The sequence below is a fragment of the Labeo rohita genome, chromosome 5 (assembly GCF_022985175.1).
Source record: "Labeo rohita strain BAU-BD-2019 chromosome 5, IGBB_LRoh.1.0, whole genome shotgun sequence".
NCBI classification, from domain to species: Eukaryota; Metazoa; Chordata; class Actinopteri; order Cypriniformes; family Cyprinidae; genus Labeo; species Labeo rohita.
In genome coordinates this window covers 38,755,534-38,776,272 of record NC_066873.1, presented here as the reverse complement: position 1 = coordinate 38,776,272, position 20,739 = coordinate 38,755,534, and the positions used below count along the sequence as shown (strand labels likewise).

The 20,739-nt window shown below is 37.2% G+C and overlaps 2 protein-coding genes across 3 annotated transcripts in view; both read right to left on the bottom strand.

The window, feature by feature from the left end:
- tet3 (tet methylcytosine dioxygenase 3) overlaps positions 1-9,741 on the bottom strand; it is a 46,734-nt gene extending 36,993 nt beyond the window's left edge. Inside the window, exons 1-2 of the mRNA XM_051109660.1 lie at positions 9,409-9,741; positions 5,305-6,018 (exon numbers count right to left, since the gene is read on the bottom strand). Of these exons, the coding sequence (XP_050965617.1) occupies positions 5,305-5,673 (369 nt within the window). The 5' untranslated portion in view covers positions 5,674-6,018; positions 9,409-9,741. The remainder of the gene's footprint in view (positions 1-5,304; positions 6,019-9,408) is intronic.
- A 436-nt stretch (positions 9,742-10,177) lies between these two features.
- Positions 10,178-20,156, bottom strand: ap3m2 (adaptor related protein complex 3 subunit mu 2). Of its 2 annotated transcripts, none has more exons than XM_051109672.1 (9): positions 20,054-20,156; positions 19,333-19,613; positions 16,860-17,031; positions 16,637-16,774; positions 14,919-15,004; positions 13,853-13,986; positions 12,325-12,532; positions 11,864-12,008; positions 10,178-11,128 (listed from the first exon to the last, which is right to left on the bottom strand). In XM_051109672.1, the coding sequence occupies exons 2-9, from the start codon at positions 19,603-19,605 to the stop codon at positions 11,028-11,030; spliced, it is 1,257 nt and encodes a 418-aa protein (XP_050965629.1). In that variant the 5' UTR covers positions 19,606-19,613; positions 20,054-20,156; the 3' UTR covers positions 10,178-11,027. The 2 variants fall into 2 exon arrangements, with proteins under 2 accessions (XP_050965629.1, XP_050965628.1); XM_051109671.1 differs by lacking the exon at positions 20,054-20,156 and adding an exon at positions 19,706-19,916.
- Positions 20,157-20,739: the final 583 nt, after the last annotated feature.

Sequence of the window (20,739 nt, the reverse complement as noted above, 5' to 3'; positions counted from 1 at the left end):
CTTTCTGTCGAATCAAGTGCTCTCTAGAATTTGAAGCGTCTTGCCTCCTACACTATAAACAGACGCTAAAGCTGCAGCTGAAATCGGTCACTTGTTCACAGAATTTGTATTTTCTGTACGGTGAATGGGCGATATATAAGGGAAAAGGGGACGATTCAGACAGTACAAATATGCTTTCCACTGGGGCCAAAGAAGTCTGGTTTCACGCTGAGTCAACGCAGACAATAAAACGTATGGGACCCATTTGGATTCTACACAGAATGCTGTATTTTATAGCGATATGGATGAGATTGAGAGCTCAATGGCTCTAGCCCAAGCTGTGGTATAAACAAAACACTATTGGCCATTTTAAAAAGGGGGCGGGACTGCTTGATATTTCCCATCCTATTTTTCTGTTTCAGTTGAAATTACATAGAAACACATAGAATAACGCTCAGTGGACCTTTAAGACTTTTTATGGCCTTAAATTTGATACAACTAAATTTAAAACTTTTTAAGGACCGTGGAAGCCCTGTATTAAGAATTTTTAGAAGTGACAGCAAAGAGAATTATAATGCTACAATTTCCATTTCAAATAAATTATTGACTTTTAAACTTTCTATTTATCAAAGAATTCTGGAGAAAAAGAGCACTAGCACAGTTTCTTGAGGATTAAATCAACATTATTAGAATGATTTCTGAAGAATCATGTGACACTGAACACCAGATTAATGATGCTGAAAATTCAGCTTTGCCTCACAGGAATAAATTATAATTTAAAATATATTAAAATAGAAAACTGTTATTTTAATTTGTATTAATATTTTGCAATATTAATGTTTCATGGTGTTTTTAAACACATACAGGTAGCCTTGGTGAGTATAAAAGACTACTTTAAAAAGTATATTAAAAAAAGTTTTGAACAGTAGTGTCTATTTACATATGCTCGTGGAGAATCTAGTGCCATGTTCTACCAGTTGAGCTACAGGAAATCATCTGTCATGATGGAATTGAAGAATGCACTTTCAAATTACATGCTTGTAGTAAAACATCATGCTTTGGTGTGAAAGTAAGCTACCGAAATGATTTTTCAGTCTCTGGAGTGGTCAAACATCCATGTCTACTTAGCCACCGCCAGTTTTTCCAGCTAAACTGTAACCCGAAGTCTTGCATACCATGCCTTGAATTGTATGGTCAATAATTAGGTTGAGGGGAAAATGGAGGCAGTGGGCGGGAGTGTAAGAGAGAGGGAGTATTGTTGTTTCCTGTCATCGAATCAAAGGTCTAATTCTGTCCATTTTCCACACAAGCACACAAAGACATGGACACCTTTCCTTCAATTGTCCTCCCTGCCCTTTGCGCTTTCAGCATTTCCTGTTTATCGGCATTTCTCCTTTACCTTTCCACTGTTTCTCTTTTTCTTTTGCTTTCAGTACTTCTCATCTCCTCTTTCCGGTTCCCTTTTCTCTCTCTCTCCCTCCCCCGTTCTCCTTCCTCTACTATTTGGCCATAGGTCAGCCCCCACGCCTCTAATGGTCAAAGGTCAAAGAGCAGAGTATATAAAGTAAGGAAGAGGAATTCTCCGCACTGAGACTCTAAACCTGCTCAAACACACATACACACACACCTGGAACCCATGTGAGTGTGTGACCCTCAAAAGACATGCAAAAAGATCCTAAACACTTTAAGCTACATAGATAAATCATAAAAACATTGATGCTTAATTACTACTGCTCATATTCTGTTTGCACAATCCCATAACCCTAAGCATTAAATGCCTGTGCATAAGCACTGTTTGTACTTCGGACATGAAATTGTGTGGCTTGTTGAGAAGAGCTGTGGTATTACTATTTAAGAAATTTCTGAAGAGAAATAACATTATTTTTGTCCTAGCAAAGAATAAAATAGGCATCAAAACACTTATTAAAGCAGAGACATACTTATTTTTTTGTCTTGTTTTCCATAATAAATATCAGAAATGTCTCATATTAGGTTACAAGTGTTGTTTTCTGAAAAATCTATCAATATTACGTGAGCTTATGCTTAAAACAATAAAAAAAAAACTGTCAACGGAGTAAGAAAAATGTTTTCTGTTTGAATTAAGTTTATTTCTCTTACCGCACTGATAGATTGTTTTTCTTTTTTTTTTTGAGCATAAACTCACTTAATTTTGGTGGATATTTCAGCTAATATGACTTTATATCTAGTTGATTTTATTTCTTAAGTAAATGTATCTTAATTTCAGAAGGTTTAGATATTTGTAATGAAAAACAAGTAAAAAAAATATTTTTTTTTGCAGTGTAGAAACTTAGGGTAGACTTAAACCAATAAACATCATCCTAGCAACCTCACACAATGCCCTAGCAACCAAAAAGCACTCAGAACACCTTAGCAACTGCAAATCTACACCCTGGTGACCACCAACAAAACCCTAACATCATGTCAATGACATCTGCATGGGCAAACACTCACATGTTGTTCAATTTAAAGTTGGTAAGTATGCTGCAGAAAAGTTCTTTTTTTGTTTGTCAGAATAACAAATTTAAAGACAGCTGCTCTTTGAAAAAAGAACAAGAAAAAACACATGAAAATGTGTGGCCAGCTTTAGTCATATGAACAGCCAGTGTCATATGTGCTCACTGGTGGAAGAAGGACACACTACAGCAGCTGCTTCTTTTAAAAAAAAAAAAAGCACATAGTAAACAATAAAACAAAGAGAGGCTCATTTTGTTAAGCTGTTGAGAGGGAGCTTTGCTGTGGGCAGCTGAGCAATTCTTCAATGCTTTTCAATCTCATTGAGCTGATTTCCATACCTTAACTAACCTCCCAAAGCAACGTGTAACCACAAACATGCTTCTTAACACAGAAACAGCCTGCAGTCACCATACCAGAGTCAAAGCATCTTAATGTAACCGATGCATTGTGTAATAAAGTAGTAACTTACATTAAGGAGATTTAAAAAAAAAAAAAAATCTGTCATTATTTATTCAACCTTATGTCGTTCCAAACCTGTAAAAAGTTCATCTTCAGAACACAAATTAAGATATTTTTGATGAAATCCAAAAGCTTTCTGACCCTGCATCGACAGCAATGCAACTGACACGTTCAAGGCCCAGAAAGGCAGTAAGGACATCATTAAAATAGTCTATGTGATATCAGTGGTTCAGCCATAATTTTATAAAGCTATGAGAATACTTTGTGCATGCAAAGAATGGGTGTGCATTCCTCTGCTTGTAAAAAGATGCAGCGCATCCAGGTCTCTCTCAGAACGCCAGCTCCTGCGTCTGCATCACCACATGCATACATTGTGGTAATGTCATAAACAAGCGTCGAAAACTGACACGGAAGAGAGGAAATTGTCGAGTTGTTATTTTTGTTTTCTTCTTTGCACACAAAAAGTGTTCTCATAACTTCATAAAATTAAGGTTAAATCACTGATGTCACATACACTACTTTAACAATGTCCTTACTACCTTTCTAGGCCTTGAATATTGTAGTTGCACTGCTGTCTATGCAGGGTCAAAAAGCTCTCGGATTTCATCAAAAATATATCAATTTGTGTTGCAAAGATGAACAATGCTCTTACGGGATTAGAACAACATGAGGGTAAGTAGTTACTGACAGAATGTTTATTTTTGGGTAAACTATCCTTTTAAAGGAGAACTACAGAACAACAATTTACAAATAATTTACTCACCCCCTTGTCATCCAAGATGTTCATGTCTCTCTGTCTTCAGTCGTAAAGAAAATATGGTTTTTGAGGAAAGCATTTCAGGATTTTTCTCCATATAATGGACTGGCATGGTGCCCCGATTTTGAACTTCCAAAATGTAGTTTAAATGCAGCTTCAAACGATCCCAAATGCAGTTGTAAATGATCCCAGCCGAGAAAGAAGGGTCTTATCTAGCGAAACGATCGTCATTTTTTTTCGAAAAATAAAAATTTGTTTACTTTTTAAGCACAAAAGATTGTGTAGCACAGGCTGTAGGATCCTCGTTCACGATGCTATGAATTAGTGATGGGTCGTTCTTGAACGATGTGTTCATTTTGAACGAATCTGGGAAGAATGAGTCATCTCTGGGAGTGATTCGTTCAGTCGCGCATGCGCAACATCCTATTAGGTTCTGTACTGGAATTAGTTCACCTATTTCGAGTCTTCGGGTTTTCCGAGTCATTCATTCATCTTATGGGGCTGTCATGTGATGAACGAACGACTCAAACCCGAAAACTTATCAGATAAGAGGTGAGGTGAGCTAATCATAGACTAAAGACCCAGGTAAACAATAAATTAATCTTTTCTGTTTCTTATAGCATTATAGTTTTGTCTTGTTTGTAGTGTGATCAACGTTTGTGTAAGCAGTAGATATGTTAAGGAAGTAACACGTAACATTTTAATTATATTTTGCCAAAATGAACGAAATGACTCAAACATATTCGTTCATTTTGCTGAACGAGACTTAAAGGTCCAAGTTGGTAAAATGATCCGAACTTCCCATCACTACTACGAATCACGTGTAAGTTCATCGTCTGTGTACTCCGGCTAAAAAAAGGTAGAGTATGGTGAAAAACTCAATGTTATTTTCTCCTACAACTTCAGAATCGTCCGACATCGTTGTAGCTTTTTGTTTGTAAACAGCGTTTGACTTACTTGCACTTTAGTCTTTGCACATTTGCTTTGTAAACACTGGGTCTGTGGTTCCGCCTACGTTCGGCGTGACCTTTCGACATGATTCAATAGTATGCGAACGTGCATGCCAGAACCTGTGCTACACAAGCTTTTGTGCTTAAAAAGTATACAAATTTTTATTTTCCGAAAAAAATGACCGATCGTTTCGCTAGATAAGACCCTTCTTCCTCAGATAGGATCCTTTAGAGCCCTTTGAAGCTGCATTTAAACTACATTTTGGAAGTTCAAAATCGGGGCACCAATCAAGTCCATTATATGAAGAAAAATCCTAAAACGCTTTCTTCAAAAACCATAATTTCTTGCAGACAGAAAGACATGAACATCTTGGATGACAAGGGGGTGAGTAAATTATTTGTGAATTGTTGTTAGAGTTTTAGATTATTCTCATTTGAGACTCTAAGAAACTGGCCATATTTTCAGGTCATTCCAAGGTAAGTATAGAGGGATGCGAGGAGACATGTCAAGACAGGACAGGTAAGGAATGCGTCTAGGAGGACCAATTACAGCTAGTAAACAGGAAGTAATATGACTGTAGCCCCACCTTTGAGTGTTAAATCCTCCAAACATCACTAGCAGACAACATGGATAGATATATAACATGCTTGTTTGAAAAAAAACAAAAGTGCAGTATCTTTTACCTCCCATGGGCTCTTCCTCCTCTTCAGCTCGTCACATTTTCTCAGTTTGCAGATCTGGTGTCCAATTTTTCGGTTCAGGCAGTTGCTGCAGGTACCACAGTTCTCCTTCCTCATACAAGGCCCACATACGCCACATCTCTTCCTCTTCTTTTTAAGTGGTACCATAGGCTCTATTGGTTCCTGGCCCGCCTCCACCTGTGGCAAGGAGAACATGCCAGCTTGCTCATGCTCGGACCTGATGTAGTCGGCCGCGGGAGACACCACCCTTGCACTCCTGGCCCCTAGGAAAACTTTAGGGTCCTCCTCGTCCAGAGAGAATTCATATATGTCCTGGACAGGAGGGCCAGGGCCTCCTCTCAGCTTGTGCATACTGAGGGTCCCGCTCTAAAAGTGGCCACTAACAGTTTAAAAATACAAGGTAAAAAATAAGGTTCTTTACAGCACAACACAGACCAGTCCATAAAGAGTATGTGCTGAGTTAGGGCCACAAGGAGAAACGTCTGGAAAGGGTTTTGAAGGGCGGTGCTTGGCACAAGCGAACCTCCTTATTTTGAGGAGATTGTTCTGGGCATGTTGTCATTCACCTGCAGGTGCAGGTACGTTAGGAATATGGCCCAGGGTGATGGAGAGCATCTCTCCGTTACACACACTTGACGTCATTTGGATGCAGATGGAAACCAGTTCAGGTCATTGCCACTTAAGGCAGTTTGAGGACTGTATAGAGAGAAAAAGGGTCAGGTTTAGGATATATTTTGGTTTTTGGTCAAATGAACTATATTGTAAATAAAGCAGAATTTAGCTTAAGTCAAAAGTTTACATACACCTTGCAAAATCTGCAAAATGTTAATTATTTTACCAAAATAAGAGGGATCGTACAAAATGCATTTTTTTTTTTTATTCAGTACTGACCTGGATAAGAAATTTTACATAAAACACATTCACATATAGTCCACATGACTGTATGGTTTTGAGATCCATCTTTTCGTACTGAGGACAACTGAGGGACTCATATGCAACTTTTACAGAAAGTTCAAACACTCACTGATGCTCCAGAAGAAAATACAATGCATTAAGAGCAGGGGGTGTAAACTTCTGAACAGAATCAAGATGTGTAAATTTTTCTTATTTTGCCTAAATATCTTTTTTCTGCCCTTCAGAAGCTACAGAAGATACTTACATGTTTCCCAGAAGACAAAATAACATAAATTTTCATCCCCCGGTTCTTAATGCATAATTTTTCTTTCTGAATCATCAGTGAGCCTTTGAACCTTCTGTAATAGTTGCATATGAGCCCTTAGTTGTCCTCAGTGTGACAGGATGGATCTCAAAATCAAACAGTGATTGTTGGAACGGGTTCAAATACACAAACGTACACAAATACACAAAAAGAATTTTGGGACTGAAAGGATTTACAGTTTAACTGTTCAGGACAAACAAGGGACTCATGAACAACTATCACTAAACAAACAAGCACAGTTGTGGGTTATTTAGGTAAAAACACAGTATTAAGAATTAAATGTCTGTAAACTTTTGAACATGGTCATTTTCTCTTCTGGACTATATGTAAACGTCTTTTATGTGAAATATCTTATTCAGGTCAGTACTAAATAAAAAATAACATGCATTTTGTATGATCCCTCTTATTTTGGTAAAATAATTAATATTTTGTAGATTCTGCATGGTGTATGTAAACTTTTGACCTCAACTGTATATATAATATGTATGCATATAGAGTGAATTATTATATTACTAACATATATTACATATTATAAATTATTATTATGTTAGTTATTATATTATATTACAATCAATTATAAGAGCCCATTACAGGTTTTTGTTAACATTACCATAATATATGTTATCTATCTATCTATCTATCTATCTATCTATCTATCTATCTTCCTCCTTTCTATTCAAAAAAAGTGTATCTATTTATACATCTATAAATATGAATATATATCTATGAATTATTTTTTCCATCTATCTATCTATGGCCATAAATCAAAAGACATAGAAAATATCAGCTTGAAATCTCATGATCACTGTACAATCTCTTACAATAATGTCCAAAGGGGCGGAAAAACAGACAAGACACAAAGGTACTGAATGACGATAGGTACTACGTGCGAAATGTGAGCAAATGCTCGGTTAGAATGGCGAATCCCCATGAGACAGTTCTCCATTGCTCTCCACAGTTCTTTGTTTGTCCGCTATGAGTCTCAATGCAGGACTTTCGCTCGACGCTCTTTGTTCGGCGCTTGGGGACCGTCAATAAACTCAAATATTTTAACGGTAACTACGGGTCACGCAGCGCACGCATTGTGTATTGTTGTTAAGGTATTGTGTAGCTAAGATACGCGAGGAGTCGTTAACGAAACGTTGTGCTTCGCAATGGCGCATTATTTATTTGATAAAGTAGTTGTGGAGATAATAGCGCTTTAATAAGGAATTCCCTCGGTGCCTCGCTTCATGCTTCGATAGATTATTAATTCTAGTTTACTGCAGAGTAATTAACACGGTAGATTAAGACAGTAGCATCGCTCCAAAAAAAAACAAAAAAACAAAAAACAAACACACAACACTGGAAGTCATCCACTCTTCTTCCTCTAAGGCATGGCGAGTATGACTTTTAATATTAAGAGTTTTACAGTCTAGCCTACATGACTTGTTTGCACTTATAGTTCCAAGTATTATATAAAGAGTAGGGTACTTATTTTCTTAAATGCATATGCATATGACAACTGCACGAGATATGACAATGCATTCGTAAGCAGAATGCAAGTGCTTGAGTCAGCAGAATAGTTAGGTGTTTTCGCGCTCTTAAACGTTTATAATAATATTTACATGTTCAACTGCTAACACAATTTAAATATATAGCCCACAAAGCGTCCCTAAATCGTCTAACTATATAGAAAACAGAAGAAACCAGCAAATAATATACAGCAATTCGAAACGCGCATACTTAACAACTATTGTCCTATCTTGTGCAGTCTTTTGTGAGTCCAGCAAAAGTAGCTACACTGGAAATTGTTAAAACCTTGTCAAACTTGTAGATGATTGTAGTTTGACTGGAGATAATATTTCAAATCTAAGAACAAAACCTGCAGATTTAGAAGCAACTAGTTCTGTCTTTTAAACGTCCATAGCCTGAACACAAATTAGACAGACGTTATACTTTATACGTTATACTTACATGTGGCATTGTTTTTGTCCCGTATATCTCTCATATTATTTACTCTTGTAATTTATACTGTTATAGCAGGATGGTGGTAACATTGTAATTTCACCCCTTTATAAGTGGCTAACTAACGGTGTTATAACTCACCACCGTGTTACAACCTTTGCTATTAGCGACCGATCTTTTGAATGACAAGTGGATGACAGTAGCAAAGAGCTAATAAATCAGTCTGAACCCTCTGAGAAGGGCCAAACGAAACGTCAACTACTAAGGAATCCTGCATTATCGTTAAATGGCCCACATATAAAAAGCAACCCAGTCAAGTGTGTCGCACACACTCTGAGACTTGAGCACGTGGCTCCTCACTCAGCCGGGCGCTTTAACTGGCGGCAAAAATGGAGAGCTAAGGAAAAGGTGTAAAAACCTGCGACGATCGGTTAAACTGCGGCACATACAAGCCTGTATTAGCTTTTCCGATTTATGTTGACAAACAACTGACAGTTTTCCTTGAAAGGGTGAGAGAAACGACACATCAGCAAGGCCCCCCCTCTGCATAAAGAAAACAACACCCCGGGGCGCGTGTTACAGCGCTGCCGGGCGCGAATTTTTACAAAGAAACAAAATATAAACGTTCTAAACTTTTAGAATGTTACATTTATAAAGCATTCGATACAATGTAACAACGACCGTTCGAATGTTTCCTGGTGTTGTTACTATAAAAGTTCTTATCCTTATCATCGCATAATACAGTCGAAAAAAAGTTATCAGTAATCGATGTGTATTGCACTAATCACCTCATTAGTGATTCAGAAACTTACACAGGAGAATACACAACATTCATTTAAGGTAAATCTGCGGTTTTGTAACTTTTTTGAAACAGAATAAAGTTATCAAATTTTAAGAGATAATATGCAGGAAGGACTTACCAAACGAAGGACACGTTCCTTGTGCGTCTTGTCAACTCCCATTTAGATTAAAAAAATGCGTTACTTAAAAACAGTACATATGCATATACAGTTCCACATGACTAGAATGACTAAAACGTCATTGTGTTTGATCTAAAAAATGCAGTGCAAATGAGAGAAAACGTGAAAAGTTCATTTGCTGCACGGGTTAAAAACTGCTACACAGTCAAGACATGACACGGCGAATTACACGAGGAGAAAAAAAGTTGCCATTTCATTATGGAACAGACCCTTTAACTTTCCTCTGTGTACTCTAGGGAAGTTTTAGAGTTAAAAAGATGAGGAGGAGGAAGGCGAACGGCGAGAGAGTAAAGTAAGTTGCGGAATGGAGTTCAGAGAGCGTCGTGGACCGAGAGGGTTAAAATTGCGTCATCGATGTTATTTGAACGGAACTTGGGGGAAGCCAAATTTTAAACGTTTTCCTCAAGCCTCAATGGTGCATCACGTTGCCAAACCATCTTTAACCACATGGTGACAAGTTAACCTCTATATATTAACATAATACACATTTTAATCACCGTGTTTATACAATTTGCCTGGTTTAAAAGAAGCATGGTGCCAAAACATGGGACATTTTGTGTCGTTTTTTTTTTTTTTATTTCATAGCACTGTAAACAGTTGTATTTATCTGAAAAACAGTACTGAGGAAAGAAAACAACATCAATAGAAGCTGAAAACAGACAAACAAACAAACAAACAAAAAAGTCACATATTTTCTACTCTGTGTATATTTTAATCAGCATCCATAAGCAAACCAGCCATAATCAAATCTCTAAAACTGCACTTTGAAGTACAGTGTTTCAAGTCCGTCATTTTAAAATGCATGTTGCATTCAAGGTAAAACAAGAGACACTGAACAATCAAGCATCACTTATGGCGTTATTATGGATTGTTATGGTCAGTTATGCTTTAAATAGTTTGGTTATGGTCAGATAGGCAATAAATAGTATAAGAAACACATTTCAATAACATTAAAACAAGAGATGCATACTGTCAAAATACTACAGTAAACAAAGAAAACGTTCAGTGTTAAACCATTTGGAAAATGGTTTACTTTGCACACAATCATTTGGGACGGAGGCCAAAGTCAGTCTGTAATGGTAATGTAAGATTATTGTTCTGCAATGCAGAAATGCGTCACCTATCGCCTCGCTTCTCAGAGGAGAGCACAGATCAATACATAACAGTGCAGTTCAATCTCACAAAGAAATGAGACTCAAAAATATAAAGTGTGAAGGAGAGAGTTATAAAACTGACAAGTAAGAAAAGGTATGAAGAGGAGATTGAAGTTTGAAAGCAATCGTTATGCAGAGAATCGGCAAATAAAATAAGAAAATGAGGCTTGGAAATGTAGTTATTGTCTCTTGGACCTGGGTTGACCTGTAAAAGCACATTTTTTGATAGTGTTAATAACAACATCGCCTCTTTGGAAGTCATATGCTCCCATTAATGGCTGACAGTCTTATCATACATTTTCCTGAATTGATCCTGAAATGCACTCCGAAGCACATGTATTTACTCAAACTTTTCTTCGCAAAACCAACTGAATTAATTATGGAATGTAAAAAGAATGAGGTCGTCTAGGTTCGGACTTGAAATTTGCCAGCCTTGGTCATGTATTTGATGCCTTTGAAAGGTTTGTACTTCTCGCCATACATGTCCAACCTATTTACTTTCAGACCTGTTGGGTGAGAAAGCAAAAAGCAGAAAGCAAACATGTCAGTTGCACAACAGGTACGTATTTGGCACAACACAGTCTTCGGGGAAAAGCTGTGACTGCTAAAGCTCTAAATCAATGACCAGTCAATGTGAGATTGAAATGCTCCTTTCTACAGTGCCATGTTACATGCAGCATGCACAGCTGCTCAAACCATCTGTTTCTGAATCAAAACAGCTCCATCTTCTGGCCACATAATACAATTGTCATAAATGTTCTCAATTGCTTATTCATATGCAGGATTTCGCTTATTACATTCCCTGTGGGAGATTAAAGAAACAATTTACTGACTGAAGGTCAACTGTGAAAATTTCTGTGTTTCAATTAGTTTTAACAGAAGAAAATCTCTAGGGTACCTGAAAAAATAATGTGTTAATAGACTAATTATATATTTGAATGCAATATGTTTTATACCCTACGTGGCAAATTCTACAGTGTATAATCAAGTTAATATACAAAACATTCAGTATTAAATGTGAACTGAAAGCCTAAGCATATTTTTTTAAAAAGTGTAATTTATAACAGTTGCTGTTTAATAACAATTATTGAGGCTGAAACGCTTTCAAAAGTGTATTATGCATATGATTTTTGTTATTCTGCTATCATGGTAAACAATCCCGGTAATGTGCTGGATAACCACAATATGTCCTATGTACATTCTGAAGCAAAATCACTTAAGAAACCACTGATCTACGGTACCTGAAATGGCCAGCTGCTGAATCTTGAACTGGATGTTGATGGTTGGGTTTTCATCAGGTTTGGAGGCTCCAGCCTGGAGACTCATGGATCCTTTTAAACTGGGCAGTTTCTGGGGGTTTATCTTACCCACATCCCATGACAAAAGCTGCCAATAACAATTCGTTGCAACATTAATGTGTAGCTACACCAGTTAAACATTCACATTAAACTAAATCAGATATGGATAATAAAAAACGAGCCCATATCTGGTCAATTATTATGATCATTAAACTACTTATCAGCTGACCACAGAGAACTTCCCAGCTTCACATATGACAGTAAAATGCAAACTTTTACGCAAGGGGAAAATATCACACTTGACAAAACTGACTTTTAAAAGACTCCAGTCAAGTCTGTTCTTAGTTAAACATCAAAGCCACATGAAAAACAATGACTATAGAAAACAATAAAAGCTTTTTTACCTTGGTGACAGGGTCAAAAGTGTAAGTGCCCTGTGAGGGGTTGAGGTTGGCATTGAGGACGCCACGTGGCAGCTGACTGCTCACCAGGACTGATTCCACCGCCTTACCCATAGTCTGCTTTGGGCCGAGGGTGAGCTCAAAACGACCCTGAGAACTGCCCTCTCTGAAGCTGATGTTATGCTTTACGTACACTGGAATGGCCACCAGGCTGAAGAACACAGCAATAAAGAATTCAAATCACAGGTGTAACTATCCATTACATTGCAAAATAACATAAGCAAGATCACATACGCTGATGTTCAATAGTGTGGAGTCAGTATGTTTTTTTTTTCTTTTTTAAATCAGTACTTTTTTTGATCAAGGACACATGAAATTGATTGAAAGTGACAAAAAAATAAGGTTCTTGTGAACTTTCTATTCATAAAAAAACATATATGAAGCAGCATTACTGTTTCCAACACTAATAGTAAAATAAGTTACTTCAGCAGTAAATCATCATATTAGAATAATTTCTGAAGGATCACGTGAGTAATAATGCTGAAAATTCAGCTTTGCTATCACAGGAATAAATTACATTTTATATAATATACTAACATAGAATAGCTATTTTAAATTGCAATAATATTTAGCGATATATTATTGTATCAAATAAATGCAGGTTTAATGAGCATAAGAGACTTTTTTCAAAAACATTAAAATCTTACAAACCCAAACTTTTGAACTGTAGTGTATATATTATATTTAGAGCTGGGTAGTAACTGATTACATGTAATCTGCATTATGTAATCAGATTACAAACCATAAGTACTTGCAATTAGATTAACTTAATTTTAAAATACTCAAAATTAGACTACAGTTACTTTTTTATTGATTACATGAATGCATATTATTCACACAGTATCAATACATTATTCTCAATTTATTGAAATCACCCTATTCCTCTTTTTTATCTTTTAAATGTTCCTTTCCAAAATAGTCTACCGCTTATATATACTCAGAAAGTTATCCAGTTTTGTTGACATTCACACAAAGAATGCACAATTTTAAAAAGCACAAATTCACATTATTTCTTATTTATATGCAATACAGGCATTTGAACATCTGACACCTAATATATTTGCTTAAATGGAAACTTTGTAATGTAATGTTTAATGCACTTTATGCATTTGTTCATTACAACGAATGGAATTCTTACTCTTTGTATTTTTATATCAATGTGGTAAAAGATTATTAATGTAAATCAATGTGATGAGTCAAAAGTAATCAAAAAGTAGTCTGATTACATTACCTAAAATGTGCAATATAATGGATTACGTTACTAACTACAGTTTTTGTCATGTAATTTGGAATCAGGAATAGACTACAATTTCTACCCAGATCTGCAATTACCAACAACAGAATAAAATTACTAATATTAGTAAGGGATTCTTTCCACTACTATGAATATCTAAAAGAGACTATTTTAGTTGTTTCCCCACTATGAGTTACTAATCCTGAATTTATAGCTAATATGTTGGGAGGTTCTTACTTCTGAGAGCTGACATGGTAGGACAGGAGGCGGAAGTTGCCATCTGGTGGGATGAAGGACAGAATTCGCTCGGCCTCCCAACGCTTGAACCGAACACAGGGGTGGAAGCTGACATCATCCAGGAGTCGAGGGTTCTACAGAATGAAAGATGCAGTAATAAAATGTAAAGAAAAGGAATAAAGTATTAGTTAGGTATTAGGTAATAGGTATTATTAGGTTAGTTAGTACATAGTAATACAGGATACATTACAAAATTGAACTTCAAAGTGCAATTTTTATTTTGTCCCTTGTTAAATGCATAAATGTAAAATTAAAAATATTCTACATGTAAAGAAATTAAAGAAGATTTACACATAATTTACTCACACCTTTGTTATCCAAGATGTTCATGTCTTTCTTTCTTCAGTCGTAAAAAAGTTATGTTTTTTGAGGAAAACATTTCAGGATTTCTCTCCATATAGTTGACTTCAATGATGCCCAAGATAAATGCAGCTCCAAAGGGCTCCCAAAGGGACCCTAGCCGAGGAAGACCAGTCTTATCTAGAGCAACAATCTGTTATTTTCTAAAAAACTTTACAATTTGTATACTTTTTAACTTTAAATGCTATATACCAATATACCAATAGGCTAGATAAGACCCTTCTTCTTCAGCTGTGATCATTTAGAGCCCCTTGAAGCTGCATTTAAACTGTGTTTTGGAAGTTCAAACTCATTAACACCATAGAAGTCCACTATATGGGGAGAAATCCTGAAATGTTTTCATCAAAAAACATTATTTCTTTACGACTGAAGAAAGAAAGACATAAACATCTTGGCTGACAAGGGGGTGAGTACATTATATGTAAATTTTTGTTCTGGAAGTGAACTTCTCCTTTAATAGACATTTTTGAAGTTAAGGGTGTCAGCCTAAGATGACTTTTTGGCCAAAGCAACACAAGCAAAATATTACAGCGTGCACGGTATTCAAGTATCTTGCACAGATCACATGACCAGATGAACACTGTTTGGGGATATTAGTTGTTCAAGACTTCAAAATATCAATAAAAGAAAAGATGTCCAGATTTACCATAAATGACAACGTGAGATCAGGCATTCCTGTAAGTTTCACACAGGCGTCTATCACTCCCTGAATCTCTGCTGTGATAGTGGAACCTTAGGGGGAAAAAAGTTCTAAATGATGTACTGATTCATAGGTTAGTGATTAGAAAGCAAAAACATCTGCATTTTATGGTTATATCTTTAAAGGGGACATCAGATGCCTATTTTCCACAACTTGTTATGATTCTTTAGGGTCTTTAGGTTAAAATTCCTCAAAGGTCATGTAAAACAACACCCTTTTGACCTTGTCAAAACCAGCTCTGTTCACAGCGACCTGTTTTGGTGCATGTCTCTTTAAATGATAATGAACTACTGCTCACCCCACCCCCTCTTCCGTTTTTTGTTTATTTGGTGGCACGTTAGCATCAAAAACAAAACTAATCCACTGCGTCCTTGTGGCTCTGATGCTGGGAGAAAATAAAGACTATGTTCACTTTTACATCCAACTACAAAATACCTGCACTGCTTATGAGACATTGTTGTCGCTACAGCTGCTCGAGCGCGGCAAAAATGGCAGACAGCATACAACTAGCTGAGGATGGAAATATGCTAATACGGGACAGTCCGCCAGCTGTTGTGGGCGGAGCCTGAGCAGCATGACGTCACACTGCTCAGAAAATCAAAACAGTTTGATAAATGAGACTGTTTGGGTTTTTTAGGAATCAAACAAAACTATGTTGAAGTGAATTTTGCATCCGATGCAACCTTTAAAGGAGAAGTCCACTTCCAAAACAAAGATTCACATATAATGTACTCACCCCATTGTCATCCAAGATGTTCATGTCTTTCTTTCTTCAGTCATAAAGAAATTATGTTTTTGAGGAAAACATTTAGATTTTTTCTTTATAATGATATGGTGCCCCGATTTTGAACTTCCAAAATGCATTTAAATGCGGCTTCAAACGATCCCAAATGCGGTTGTAAACAATCCCAGCCGAGGAAGAAGGGTTTTATCTAGCAAAACGATCGGTTATTTTCATTAAAAAATAATAAAATTTAAATACTTTTTATTCTCAAACGCTCGTCTTGCCTTGTTCTCGTTGAACTCTGTGTATTCTGGTTCAAGACAGTTAGGGTATGCCGAAAAACTCCAATCGTATTTCCTCCCTCAACTTCAAAAATCATTTCAAAATCATCCTACATCGCTGCAAAAGTACAGACAAAGTCTTTGCAAAGTGAACATGCAAAGAAGATCAAACGCCCTTAACAAAAAAAAGTAAAACAGCGATACAGGACGATTTCGAAGCTGAGGGAGAACATGAGATGGGAATTTCGACATGCCCTAACTGTCATGAATCAGAAAAAAACAGTCCACGCAGAGTAAGACAAGACAAGCATTTGGCATTAAAACGTATTTAAATTGTATTATTTTAATGAAAATAACGGATCGTTTCGCTAGATAAGACCCTTCTTTCTCAGCTGGGATCATTTACAACCACATTTGGGATCGTTTGAAGCTGCATTTAAACTGCATTTTGGAAGTTTAAAATCGGGGCACCATATCAGTCCATTATATGAAGAAAAAATCTGAAATGTTTTCCTCAAAAAACAGAATTTCTTTACGACTGAAGAAAGAAAGACATGAACATCTTGGATGACAATGGGGTGAGTACATTATATTTGAATATTTGTTTTGGAAGTGGACTTCTCGTTTAAGTTACTATGATATATATGAAGAAGATCTACCTGATTTGTCAATGATAGCATCGATTTCTTCCACCACATCAAAATAAGCTTCATTGTTGGTATATTTGACACCTGTGCGCCGCCACGGTACCACCGACAGCTGACCTGTAGGAAGCTGCTCACCAACATTAGTACTTCCTGTGCACAGATAACAAACATAAATTATTATTACAAATTCAAAAGCTGACAGACATTTAATACACCACAAACTACCACAGAATACCTGTGATGGTGTTCACCACTGTGCGCAGGATGGTAGGAGGTTTAATGAGCTCTTTTAGGATGTTTGATTCGGTGGCCAGAGGGAAGCCATTATCCAGCATCTCCTCCAGCAGCTCATAGACCACAACAACATTGTCTTTAATAGCTGCCTCTGTGCAAACTCCGAAATAGTCCTGAGGGGAAAAATATAACTTGATAATTGAACGTTTTCAGAAATAATGCATTGCATTGCACTGCAAGGTAATGCTTTATATTTAATTCAGTAATGCATTAATACAAATGATTTAATAAAACAGATCAATAGTTCATGTAGTGCACCGTGGTAATTCATTTAAGTACCATGCACATACTACGGTTTTATAAAATATATTATAGCAGCTAATCTTTCTGGTGGCGAACACTGTTACTAAAGTCCTTACAAAAATACTTTACTTTAGGTTACACTAAATTTTGTTGATCATGCAACATTAGTAACATGATATTTGACATGTACCATAGTATTAGTAGTTTACAGAATAAATACACTAATATGTAAATACCATGGTCTATGAATATGCATATAGTGTATGTTACATACTTGTATCCACCTTATTTTTCCCATAAAAGCAGGCGTGACTTTTATGGGTCTGGCTTCCGGTCTCATCCATGTCCAGCTATTTTTAGCTGTTCAAAACAGCTCATTTTGCTGCTTGATATTGTAAATTGGCATGTCTTACCATATTATTTAAATGTATTATCCTAATTATGAACACACTGGTTTGTAGTGCGAACAGTTCTACCACTTACTGGATGTTGTTATTCTTCTCATTATTTCCCTAAAGCGGCAAATAAACCACAAGTCTCACCTATAGGCTTAACTCCGCGTTGAAGGTGGATACCACATTATCACCATCTAATACATTCAGTGTACCACTTGTCAAAATTAGCTCTACAAAAATCATTCCATTCTGAGGGATTGTTCCTTTAAATGCAAATGAGCTCTGCTCGCCCCGCCCCTCTCTTCTCTCTGTGGAGTGAAGAGCTGCTCTGAGAGATTGTTTACTTTACCCACATTTAGCACGTTTATAATAATTAATAATTCCTTACATTTATATTACGCTTTTTCTGGCCACTTAAAGCACTTTACATAGAAGGGGGATTCTCCTCAACCACCACCAGTGCGCAGCATCCACCTGGATGATGCGACGGCAGCCATATTGCGCCAGAACGCCCACCACACACCAGCTTATTGGTGGAGCGGAGGTGTGAGTGATGAAGCCAATCAGAATATTGGAATGTTTAGGAGGCCATGATGGTCAGAGGCCAATGGACAGATTTGGCCAGGATGCCGGAGTTACACCACTACTTTTTTTTCCAAAGGACATCCTGGGATTTTTAATGACCACAGAGAGTCAGGACCTCAATTTAACTTCTCATCCAAAGGACGGTGCTCTTTGACAGTATAGTGTCCCCATCACTACACTGGGGCATTAGGACCCACACAGACCACAGGGTGAGCACCACCTGCTGGCCTCACTAATACCTCTTCCAGCAGCAACCTTGTTTTCCCAAGAGGTCTCCCATCCAGGTACTAACCAGGCTCAACCCTGCTTAGCTTCAGTGGCGCGGAACTTGCTAACTAGCACGTTATTAGGAAAGGTGACTGCAGAGATTCATAAACAAAACCCTTATACTCACTTCTGCTGTAGGTGAAGCTGGATCACAAATGATTTGTGAGACCATAGATGCATTTATGTAAATCGGGAGGTGCATTCCCTTCACAAACAAACGTAACACACTGCATCTTCAGCAGCTCAGATGTCGGGAGTAAATGACGACCACTATGTTCATTATTACATCCAGCAACACAACACCTCAATCACTCAGTCGGAGATATTACTGTCTATCTTACATCCCTGCTCTGGCATCAAAACAATGGGGATCAGACTGTTACAGCTGATCTGAGGTAAGACGCTCATGTCAATCAACTATTGTGGGAGTATCAATGTCAAATATTCAGGTCAGTACTAAATAAAGAATAATATGCATTTTGTATGACCCCTCTTATTTTGGTAAAATAATTAACATTTTGCAGATTCTGCAAGGTGTATGTAAACTTTTGACCTCAACTGTAATGGTACTGCTACAGCACTGTTCTTTTTTATTTTTATTTTTTTTTTAATGACAGCAGTTGTCCTTTCCAAAACAAAAAAACACATGACATGGTACTGGGGTATGTGGTACTGATATACAATATGCATCCTATTAATGCACTATGTATACAGTATTTTTTCCTGGATTCCTAGAAGCATGTACCATACCATGACATTACATTATTTGGCATCACAGCAATGCCAAATATAGAATATTTCGAAGTAACGGTGTTACCATGGCACAGCCACTTACTTTTTGTCCACTATGGTAAATATCAAAGCTGTTATGACCTGACACTACACCATGGTAAATTAGAAAAAAAAAAGTAAATGATATCAAACCTGAAATGTGTCCACCACACGATGGAGGAACTCGATGACAAACAGAGGAGGCACTTCGCTCTGTATGACGGCCACGAAGTAGATGCGATGGCGGAGCACGTTAATGAGGTAGTGATGCGGGGTCGGGATGACCGGAGGAACATTCTCCGGTTCCGTGGCGCGTTCCAGGGCCTCGAAAAAGTAATCGCACACGGATCGGCTCACCACACTCTTCCAGTGCTTCTCCAGGAAGATGTCCCCCGATGCGTTAACCAGGAAGAGGCTGTGTATCATCTTGGCAGCTGGAAAGACAAAGTAAGAAAATGCGCAACGCAAAATTACAGAATTAGATTTCTATAACGCACATGCTGATTGATGCAGATCTGAAGCCTACTTGTTCTTGAATTGTTCAGGCAATAACAGAACAGCAACCTGCCAGCATCTTCACGGGTAACCGATAGGCCTCGGAGCTCATTTGTTATTCTACATCCCTATCTGGTTACCGGACAGAATAGTTTTTTAAAAGAGCAGCCAGATCGGATGAAGCGACAGGAGCGGGTCGGTTCTGTTGTTAGCAAGATCACATCATCACGTTAATATTTTCTCCTCCCCTCTCTAGCATCACAGGACTGTCTTGTGACAAGCTACGGATTAAAACGATTCATTCATTCCGCATTTTCACCTGTCGTTTCTTTTTCTTTGGGTGTAAATGCTCATATTGTAAATATAAGTTAATACTCACAATCTCTGTTTTTTCTGCCACTTCCCAGGGTTTTTTAAAATTAGACAGAACCAGAAATGTCGCTTCCTTCTCCGTTATTTTAGGAACAGAAAATACATGATTGTCATTCGCTCTGACCAATGGCTGGCTACGTCTTGTACGTGTGCCCGCCCACTCCATATATAATTGGTATATACTGCGGAAGCGAAAGGACTACAATACTCGAAGTTCATTGGACAGTGGCCAATAAACGTCACCGCACAGCGTTGTTGTATTGGCTCAAGGTAGCTTGTCCTCTGACAATGAGGTTAAAATCGCTATAATAAACCAAGTAAGTTGCTTTTATGTGTGTTACATGTGTGATGGACCACAAAACCAGTCTTAAGTAGCACGGGTATAATTTGTAGTAATAGCCAAAAATACGTTGTATTTGACCAAATTATCTAGTTTTCTTTTATGCCAAAAATCATAATATTAAGTAAAGATCACGTTCCATTAAGATCGCACCAACTCTGTTACCATTATAACTGCCACTTGTGAGATATTATATATGCATGCAATTTAACAACTTTAAAGAAACTCTACTCTAAAATAAAAAATAAAAAAAACTTGTGGAATGACCAAATAGTTCAAAAGCCTTTTTTTTAGCCATTACACTTAATATAAAATGAGAGATCAGTTTTTACTCATTTACTAGACTCTCGTAA

What these genes read in the sequence shown, in the direction of transcription:
- ap3m2 (XM_051109672.1), bottom strand. Translation starts at nt 19,605, where the DNA reads ATGATACACAGCCTCTTCCTGGTTAACGCATCGGGGGACATCTTCCTG. An exon ending in GTGTGGTGGACACATTTCAG is followed by an intron (nt 17,032 to 19,332) that starts GTTTGATATCAT and finishes TTTTCCCCTCAG; the next exon opens with GACTATTTCGGAGTTTGCAC. An exon ending in TACCATGTCAGCTCTCAGAA is followed by an intron (nt 12,533 to 13,852) that starts GTAAGAACCTCC and finishes TGTGTTCTTCAG; the next exon opens with CCTGGTGGCCATTCCAGTGT.